At 39.4% G+C, this 10,345-nt stretch overlaps 1 protein-coding gene across 6 annotated transcripts in view; it reads left to right on the forward strand.

Annotated features, from left to right (window-relative positions):
• Wdr47 (WD repeat domain 47) overlaps nucleotides 1-10,345 on the forward strand; it is an 82,726-nt gene that overhangs the window by 5,944 nt on the left and 66,437 nt on the right. For 5 of the 6 annotated variants that reach the window (XM_008850413.2, XM_008850414.2, XM_029554672.1 and 2 more), the window contains exons 2-3: nucleotides 7,299-7,465; nucleotides 9,271-9,354. In XM_008850413.2, the coding sequence (XP_008848635.1) occupies nucleotides 7,308-7,465; nucleotides 9,271-9,354 (242 nt within the window). In that variant the 5' untranslated portion in view covers nucleotides 7,299-7,307. Of the gene's footprint in view, nucleotides 1-7,298; nucleotides 7,466-9,270; nucleotides 9,355-10,345 lie in introns of those variants that run through there. The other variant, XM_029554671.1, reaches the window with a different exon arrangement.

The raw sequence follows: 10,345 nt of genomic DNA on the forward strand, positions 1-10,345 counted from the left end.
TTGGATTATAGCCATTCTCAGAGACCTTAACAACTATAGGTGTTTTTAAGGCTTGTAATATGGCCTCACACTTTTCTTTTTTTTAATTTTATGTGTATGAGTGTATTGCCTGCATCATGCAATGCCGGCAGAGGTCAGAAGAGGCTGTTTGATTCCCTGGAACTGAAATTAACAGACAGTTGTTAGCTGTAATGTGGGTGCTGGGATTCGAACTCAGGTCTTCTGCAAGAACAACCAGTGTTCTTAGCCACTGAGCAATCTCTCCAGCCCCCACACTTTGTTTCTTTAGGACAAAAATCATTTGTAGTTCCAGAAAGTAAGTTAAAATAAGTGATGATTAGAAGACAGCTGTCAACACTAAGAAAGGACATATGCTGTACCCCTGTACAAATGTGAGGTGATTAGCTGGCATAATGGGGCTTTGTAGTTAGAAAGATTTTTTTTTTGTTTTTGTTTTTGTAAATGATCTAAAGCAAATCTATTTAACCTTATAAGTTCAAGATTTCTGATTATCCCAGACTTCATAGTGCCCTCCTCCCAAATACATACTTCTTGTTGTTAAAATAGGAGTTGAAACAAATCATAAAACTTGAAGGGAAATTATAAAAATGAGAATTGTAAGTACTTTTTTTTTCATGACCATAGAATTTAGACTATGTCCTAATTTCCTCAACCTTAGACTTCTGAATCATTCTTAGTTTCCTGTTTCTTCTTTCTGAATTTTTATTTTAAGTAAGTAATGTCATTGCAAAGGAACATTTAAATCATATCTATCTATATTTGGTTAGAAAGCTAATACTGATTTTTTTTTTTGAGACATTGTCTTGTTGTGTAGCCTAAGTTGGCCTTGGACTTATTTGACAGACTCCGCAGTCCTCCTGCCTTGACCTCTTGAGTGCTGAGATTGCTGGTATATGCTCCCACTTCCAACTACTGATATTTTTCATGAGATTTTTTCATCTCTGTGTATACAAATCTATTTCTGTTATTTCTCTTTTTCTAGCTAATGTTAACATTGAATTTTAACCTTAGATTTCTAAAAATGATTATTTCTTTTGATGCATCCTTCTAATTTTATCTCATTAAGAATCAGTCAGAGTCCACATTAGAGACCCTATCTGGAATTTAGTTTTCGTAGATGTTAATTGTATCCAGTTACTAAAATACTACCTACTTTGTATGTGGTTTCCAGTTACCTTTAAAATTTTGTTATTTACTTATTTATTTTTGTATAGTAGCAAGGAAAATTTATTTGAAAGTAAAGCAATAGTACAAATCAGAAATATCCTGTCAAGAGTAACAGTGACACACACCTTTAACCCCAGCACTCAGGAGACAGAGGACTATACAGTGAGACCCTGTATCAACCCCCTCCCCCCCCCCAAAAAAAACGCTCTTTCTGCCATCTTGGTGCCTGAGCCTGTAGAGACTTGATGGGGATAGGACTTCTAAAAGGCAGATCTGTCTGGAAGGCTGTGGTGCAAGGCTTCTTTTGTTGGCCGTAAGCTGGGTCTCTGTTACCAGAGAGCACACAGCTCTTCTTAAAATTGAAGGTGTTTATGCCCGAGATGAAACTGAATTCTACTTAGGCAAGAAATGTGCTTAAGTGTATGAAGCAAAAAACAACGCAGTGACTCCTGGTGGCAAAATGAACCAAACCAGAGTAATCTGGGGAGAGAATCTGTATGCTGTTGAACCTTTTATGAATTTAAACTAATGGAAAGTAAATAAAAGTGGATTTGTGCTCTTGTAAAAGCAATTTAACTTTAAATTTTTATTTTTGTGTGTGCACCTGTGTATGTGTGTTGCATGCCCCTGAGTGTGTGGATGTGTGGGCCCATGTGCTTGAATGTAGAGGCCCGAGTTTGGCTTTGAGTTGCTTTATGCCTTACTACCTTGAGGCAGGACCTTACTGAACTGGAAGCTCTATTTTGGCTAGGCTGGCTGGCCTTTGGGCTCCTAGGATCCAGCTCTTTCTACATCCCCAGTGCTACAGCCTTTTTAAAAAATATATATTTTATTTATTATTTTTATTTTATGTGTATGCATATTGCCTGCATGTATGTGAGTGTACCCGTGTCCTGCAATGCTGAGGAGGTCAGAAGAGGGCTTCGGATTCCCTGGATCTGGAGTTAAGGATGGTTCGTAGCCGCCATGTGGGTGCTGGGAATTGAACCCGGGTCCTCTGCAAGAGCAGTCAGTGCCCTTAACTGCTGAGCCATCTCTCCAGTCCCCATTCCCAGCCTTTTTATGTGGGAGGAGATTTGAACTCAGGTCTTCATGCTTGCTTAAAAAGTGCTCTTACCCACCCAGCTATCTCCCTACTCCACTCCACCCCCTTTTTTGATTCTGGTTTTGTTTTGATTTTTGTGTTGTTTTTTTTTGTTTGAGACAGGGTCTCCCTGTAGCCCCAAGTAGCCTGGAATTTACTATGTAGACCAGACTAATTACCTCCTGAGTGCTGGGATTAAAGGCATGTATGTACCACCATGCCTGGTCTCCCTTATTTTTAAAGAAAGCTCTTTCTTTTTTTAAAAAAATATTTTATTTATTGTTTTTATTTTATGTGTATGAGTGTATTGCCTGCATGTAGGTAAGTGCACCCATGTCATGCAATGCCGGCGGAGGACAGAAGAGGCCATCAGATCCCCTGGAAGTAGAGTTACAGACAGTTGTTAGCTGCCATGTGGGTACTGGGATTCGAACCTGGGTCTTCTGCAAGAGCAGTCAGTGTTCTTAACTGCCGAGCCATCTCTCCAGCCCCAAGGAAGCTATTTCTTTATATCACTAGTTCAGATATTTAATGTAAGTAAAAAATTTACATCTCAAAAGAAAATCTGTAAGAAGCACAGAATTTTATTTGGTGACTTTTCTTTTTTGTCTTTTTGAGACAGGTTCTCCCTGTAGCTCTAGCTGGCCTAGAACTCACTATGTAGATCAGGCTGGCCTCTAATTCACAGAGAGCCACCTACCCCTGCCTCCCAAGTACTGGGATTAAAGGCAGGCGCCACTGCACCTGGCCCTATTTGGTGACTTTTTAAAAACTCATTAATATGGGCATACTTACCCTGATTTTTTTCCCCCAGTTTCATTTTCCATTTTTAGTGGTACATACTCTACTGTTGTCCCTTTGTTAATTTTTTCTAGTAAATAACTGTTTACACAAACCGTAGACTTGGCAAGCCTTTCTAAGCAACTTTTAGAATTGACTTAGGCAAAATAATTGGGTCACAGGGCCAAAATCCCATTTTTTCTTTTTTTAAATTTTATTGTTTTTATTTTTATGTGTATGATTGTATTGCCTGCATGCAAGTGCACTGTGTTGTGTAAAGAATCACATTAGAAAAAAAAAAAAACTTTAGAGACATTGGAAACAAAAGTCACCTATTCGGGGCTGGAGAAATGGCTCAGCGGTTAAGAACACTGACTATTCTTGCAGAAGATCTGGGTTTGAATCCCAGCACCCACATGGTAGCTAACTATCTGTAACTCCAGTTCCAGGGGATCTGACAGCTTCTTCTGTCCTCTGCGGGCATTGCATGACACGGGTGCACTTAACCTATGTGTAGGCAATACACACACGCATATAAAATAATAAAATATTTAAAAACAAAACAAAAGTCACCTATTCTAGTCTTTGAAGAAGCATTTTTTTTCAGTGACTTTTTTTTTGGTTTGGCTTGGAACTCACTGTGGAGACCAGGTTGGACTTGAATTTACAGAGATGTGCTTCTGCCTCCTGAGTGCTAGGATTAAAGGTATGTACCCTTACCACCCCAGTCTATTATTTTTTTCTTTGCATCTCATGTTAATTTGGCTAGCATTAGTTGAACCTGTTCTTCCCCAGGCCTTGAATTTGAGATTCTCCTTCCTCAGCTCCTGAATGCTAGATTATAGGTATATGTCAGCATGCTTGGGTTACATCTCATTTTAAAAGATTAACAAAATATTAGAGACAAGTGTAGTTTGGCACCTACCTGTAAGTACCAGCTGTTCAAGGGGCTGAGTTGAGAGGACCACTGGAACCTAGGAGTATGAGACTAGACTGGTTGCACATAGCCTTGTCTTATTCCCTCCTGCCCTGCCTCCCCAACACACAAACACCAAATGAGCAACAAGCAGACAAACAAAGAACAGGCATAGTGGGGCAGGCCCATAAGTACGGCCACTATCAGTATTTCAGTAATGGGTTAGACAAGAGTGATAAGACAAAACTTCCAAACACTTGTGATGTCTATATTGTATCTACAATAGCGAATTTTTTAAGAATAAAAACTTCTGAGTTGAGTGATTAAAATACCAAACTTTTCTACTGGGAATTTCACAGTATAGAATTAAGGTTGTCTTTTGTTAATTATTTCTTTTTTATTTTTTTTGAGACAGGGTCTCCCTGTAGGCCCAGCTGTCCTGGAACTCATTAGGTAGACCAGGCTGGCCTTCAATGCACAGAGATCCACCTGCTTCTGTCTCCCAACTGCTGGGATTAAAGGCGTGTGCTACCACACCTGGGTTAGAAACTCCCTTTTGTGTGTGTGTTCCTGTTTGTGTGCTCGTGGGTGTGCATGCATTTTGTGTGGAGACCAGAGGTTGATGTTGGACCCAATGCCTTCCTTGATCACACTCCTCCTTCTTTTTTGAAACAAGGCTCAGTGAATCTGGAGCTCACTGATGTGACTAGACTGGTTGACCAGCAAGCTCCAGGGATCCTGCTGCCTCCCCATTGCTGGGATTACAGGCATGTGCTGCAGTGCCTGACTTTTACATGGGTGCTGGGAATTGAGCTCAGGTTCTTATTCTTACAGAGCTGAGCCATCTCCCCAGCCCCCAACTATAAGCTTCTTAAAGATAAGAGTAGTGTTTTGTATCACAAAGGGGTGTTTATTGTGAATTGTTAGGGTATACCTTACACAGTGTATTTAGGATATAGCTAAACATGGTTACTTTTTTTTGGTCTTTTTTATCTTTTTGAGACAGGGTCTCCCTGTAGCCCCAGCTGGCCTGGAATTCACTATGTAGACCAAACTGGCCTTGAACTCACAGAGATCCGCCTGCCTCTGCCTCCCAAGTGTTGGGATTAAAGGTATGTGCCACCATGCCTGCTAAACAGGGTTACTAATAATTTAAAAAAATTTTTGAGACAGGGTCTTATGTAGCCCAGCTGGTCTCAAACTCAACTGGGTAGCCAAGGATGACCTTGAACTCCTGATCCTCCTGCCTCTATTTCCCAAGAGCTGGGATTACAGGTGTGTACCACCATGCCCACCTAGTTACTCATGATTTAAGAAAATATTCTTTTGTTTAACCTAGGCCTCATGAAGTGCTCTACCACTGAGGTATTATTCACCCCATCTACTTCCTTTCTTACTGGTTTATAGCCTAGATCGGCCTTAAGCTTGAGAACCTTCTGCCTCAGCTTCTCTAGTGCTAGAATTACAACACCAGGCTTATGCCAACCCTTTAGAAATATTGTGAGTTTGTTTGTTTGTTTTTGGTCTTTTTTTGAGACAGGGTCTCCCTGTAGCACCTGCTGGTCTGAACTCACTATGTAGACCAGGCTGGTCCTGAACTCACAGAGATCGGCCTGCCTCTGCCTCCCAAGTGCAGATTAAAGGCGTGCGCCACCATGCCTGGTAATGCTCTGCTTTTTAAAATTAAAAATATGGGGGCTGGAGAGATGGCTCAGCAGGTAAGAGCACTGGCTGTTGTTACAGAGGACCTGGATTCCATTCCCAGCACCCACATGGTGGCTAACAGTCATCTATAACTCCAGTTCAGGGAATCTGACACCAGCGTCTGACCTCTTCCGGCATTAAGCAGGCAAAACACTCATACACTTAAAAATAAATTTTAAAAATTTATTATGTGTGTGCATAATGTATGTGGATGTGTGTGCTACAGCATATATTTGGAGGTCAGAAAAAAACTTTGTGGAGTTGGTTCTGTCCATCTACTTTTGCATGGCTTCCAGGGATCAATCTTAGGTTGCCAGGCTTGTGCTGTAAGCACCTTTATCTCCTTGAGCCATCTTGGGACTCATATTTTAGAAAAACTTAAACACTTACGGGAGTAACAATTATATAATGAACTCATTTACCTAACAATCTGATTCAGTAATGATAGTCTTGGTTTCTCTTTACTTTTGCTGTCTTATCTCGTATTATTTTGAAGCAAATCAGACTTTGTATCAGTTAATATGTCATTACTCCAAAGTGTATTTCTCACAGATAAGTATTTTGAAAAATCTGAGCTTTTTGCTGGCATGGTGGCACATGCCTTTAATCCCAGCACTTGCATGACAGAGGCAGGCTGATCTCTGTGAGTTTAAGGCCAGCTTGGTCTACAGAGTGAGTTCTAGGCCACCCGGGACTACAGGGAGACCTTGTCTCAAAAAAGACAAATAAATAAATAAATTAAATTAAAAATCTGAGTTTTTGCTGCTTTCCCCTCCCAGGCCTTGGGTTGCACAACTTGGGTTCCAGACAAGCCTGATAAGTGTAGCTCTCAGCTCTCATCAATGAAGCTTCTTTTTGCAACAGATGGAGGGAGACTCTTGTTAAGTTTCACAACTGGTCAAAGCATAGAGAATAAGGGACCATTGGGTGCCTTGCCACGCTTGAAACATCTACAGAGCAACTTCTACACCTAAGGATAAGGGATCATCATGGAAAGGGGGCAGAACAATTTCAAGAGCCAGAGGACCAGAACACCTGCTGCTAGATAGTATATTCTAGGCATGACAGGAGCTGTATGCATGAAATCTAAACAATAGTTTGGCCCAAACAAGACCTGCATAATGACTCCATCAGTTGATATGCCAATGTAGACTGGGGAAATTTCACAAGGTTCTATCTCTAGATGAAGAGGGATATAGGCAATCAATGGCTGATGAGAAAAGAATTAGTTTCCTCCAGGACCAAGCTCCCTGATGGGTTTCTGAATCCCCAGTGTCAGTCATACACAGTACAGGAAGGAGAGCCCCACTAAATGGACTCAGTACATTAAATATGTAACAGTAATAATCAAGGAAGAGGTCGTGAAGTTGAGAGGGAATGGGAAGAGTTGGATAGGGGAGAGTATAGAGTGGGGGTTATGTAAATAAGGTATATATGAAATTATAAAAAAATTAAAGAACTGGAGCCATACTTCAATACATTAAAAAATGACTTCATTTTGATAGTTAATTTCTCTTTGAAATACCTGCACTAAAAAATTATTGCAAGAAACTGTCAATTTTAGGCTGTTAAACTTACACATAAAACAATAGGACTAAGTTTTTGTTGTTACTGTTTCATATCTAGGTTAGCAACATGACGGCTGAAGAAACAGTGAATGTAAAAGAGGTTGAAATCATTAAGTTAATTTTGGACTTCTTGAATTCAAAGAAGCTTCACATTAGTATGCTGGCCCTTGAGAAGGAAAGTGGAGTCATAAATGGCCTATTTTCAGATGATATGCTTTTTCTGAGGTATGATTTTTTTCTTACTGTGAGGCTTAAGTAATAATTATGTATTAATAATTATAATTGTTTATAGTTAATTATTAATATGTATAATAGATATATGATAGAGATATATGATATATGATCATGAAAGACTATAATTAAAAAATGCTTTTATAATGGAACATTTACAGTGTATGGTGCTGTTTTCCTTAGCATGTTTTCATGTCACAACTCTAAAGTATGATATCAATGTGAAAGTACTTGACTAAGAAATCGCCGGGCATGGTGGCACATGGCTTTAATCCCAGAACTTGGGAGGCAGAGGCTGGTAGATCTCTGTTAGTTCAAGGCCAGCCTGGTCTACATAGTGAGTTCTAGGTCAGCTGGGGCTACAGGGAGAAGCTGTCTCAAAAAGACCAAAAAAAAAAAAAAAAAGCAATTATTTTGTATCTGTAATTTAAAGTCCTGCTTTATCCATTATCTCAAGGATTCTCTGTGACTACAATTACATATGTCAAAAATTTTCAGTTTAATCTAATGGTTCCCCTTTTTTTAGATCATTGTTTCTAATTTTTCTGAAATGCTCTACTGAACAGCTTTTATACATGAGACTTTTTTTTTTTTGGTCTTTTTGAGTCAGGGTCTCCCTGTAGCCCCAGCTATCCTGGAACTCACTATGTAGACCAGGCTGGCTTTGAACTCACAGAGATCTGCCTGCCTCTACCTCCCAAGTGCTGGGATTAAAGGTGTGTGCCACCACGCCTGGCCCAATACATGAGACTTTTTAAATATATCTTGGATTATTTCCCTAGGGCACAGCTCTTACAGGGGGAATTGCAAGGCAAAGGGAATTAACATATTTGCCAAAGTGGAAAACTGAATATATCCCAACTTGAATTGGATAGAAAAAGAAAACGCCAAATTCCCGGATAGAAATACATTCTATTTTTATACAATAACAAATATCTTTGACAAGGAGTGCATATTCTTCAATGAAATGGACTGCTCCTTACTCATGAAAAAGAAGGAATTTAAAGGAAGACAAAGGTTTATTGTATAAACTGCAGTGTATTTAACTTACTGCACTTCCCTGTATATTTGTTGTGATCGTTTAGCTCAGGGAGTTTGCTGAGAGCTAGCTTAGCTAGGAACAGAAATGAAGCAGTATTCTTTTGCCCCTGTCTTTCAAATGTTGATATTTCTGGGATTTAGTATTGGCCCCTAAGTACTCTCTAGGAGCCTGTTGATTTATGATAGAATTTTACTGGTCTGAGGTAAAATGGAAAGAATTACAGGATAGTAAGTTTTTTATTAAGGTAAATGTATTCATCTTAAAGGTCTAACCTTTGAGATTGTGTCCTTATTTTTTGATATTAAAATATCCCCTAATAAAAGGATTGTGACACGTATTGTGACAGGTCATTAGAATTCTTTCTTTGAAGGATAAAACATTGGCGGTCTTTTTCAGGTCCTTCTGCCCATCCTTTAAAAAATTGTATTGTTATTGCCAGTCCTGGTGGTGCATGCCTTTAATCCCAGGCAAGGGGATCTCTGTGAGGTTGAGGCCAGCCTGGTCTACATAGCAAGTTCCAGGCCAGCTGGGGCTACAGGGAGATCTGTCTCAAAAAGACTGAAAAACAAAAAATTTTTACTGTTCTCATAAATACAAAATTGAGAAATTGTTGTTGTGAAAGAATAGGTATAATATTTGAGGAATCAGAGATTAATCTTATGAGCTTTGTGAAGTTTTAATGTCTGTTTTGTCATCTGCTCTGTCATCTATTAATGTGACCTGAATTCATTAGCATTCTGGGTTTTTCTTTATTTAGGCAGCTGATCCTTGATGGTCAATGGGATGAAGTTCTTCAGTTCATTCAACCTCTGGAATGTATGGAAAAATTTGACAAAAAAAGGTAGGATTTTATCTGAAGTTTTAGTGTCTTATCATTGGTAGGAGCCTAGTGGAAAAAAACAGCAATAAATAAATTTAAAATGAGAGTCATCATTCCCATAAAACAGCACACACTCAGTCCTACTGAATTTTGGAACACTTGAAATGTTTGAAAATCTGATAGGCAAATCTAGGTCAATAATGTCTATATGCAAAAAGCCATAGCCACCTGGGATGGTCTCTGTACGCATTCCAGGCTACCAGCTGAGGCTACAGGGAGACTCTGTCTCAAACAAACAAACACATAGCAGTAGAGGACTTTGAAGATGACTTTCTATCGACTTTTGCCTTCATTGTTTCACTGAGCAGCCAACTGTAATTTGTGTCCTTACTCTCTAATCAACCTTCCTTCCTCTTTTCCCTGGTTGTCTTTAAGTTTTGCAATTTATCATTGTTGTTCAATACTTTGACTATGATATACTTAGATGATTTTGTTTGTATATTTCAAAACTGCTTAGGGTTTGCTAAGGTTTTTGTTTGTTTGTTTGTTTGTTTGTTTTTTTTTAAAGTCTTTTTGAGATGGGGTCTCTCTGTAACCCCTGCTGACCTGGAACTCATTATATGGACCTGGAACTCACTATATAGACCAGGCTGGCCTTGAACTCACAGATATCCACCTGCCTCTGCCTCCTGAGTGCTAGGATTAAAGGTCTGTGCCACCACGCCCGGCTTTGCTAAGATTTTCGGACCTATGTTTTTTCCCCAATTTGAGAAGTTTGTGGCTTCAAACTTCTTCAAAATTTATCACCTACTTTTTTTTTTTCCTTCTGGAATATAATGCTAAATTGACTTTTGTACCATAGGACTAAGGATTTATTTATTTATTTTTGTGATGCTGAGGATTGAACTCAGTGCCTCACGCATATACTTAACAAGTGCTCTGCTACTAAACAACACCACAGCCCTCTCCTTCCTTCCTTCCTTCCTTCCTTCCTTCCTTCCTTCCTTCCTTC

The sequence above is a fragment of the Nannospalax galili genome, unplaced genomic scaffold, assembly GCF_000622305.1.
Source record: "Nannospalax galili isolate Female #2095 unplaced genomic scaffold, S.galili_v1.0 scaffold5, whole genome shotgun sequence".
NCBI lineage: Eukaryota > Metazoa > Chordata > Mammalia > Rodentia > Spalacidae > Nannospalax > Nannospalax galili.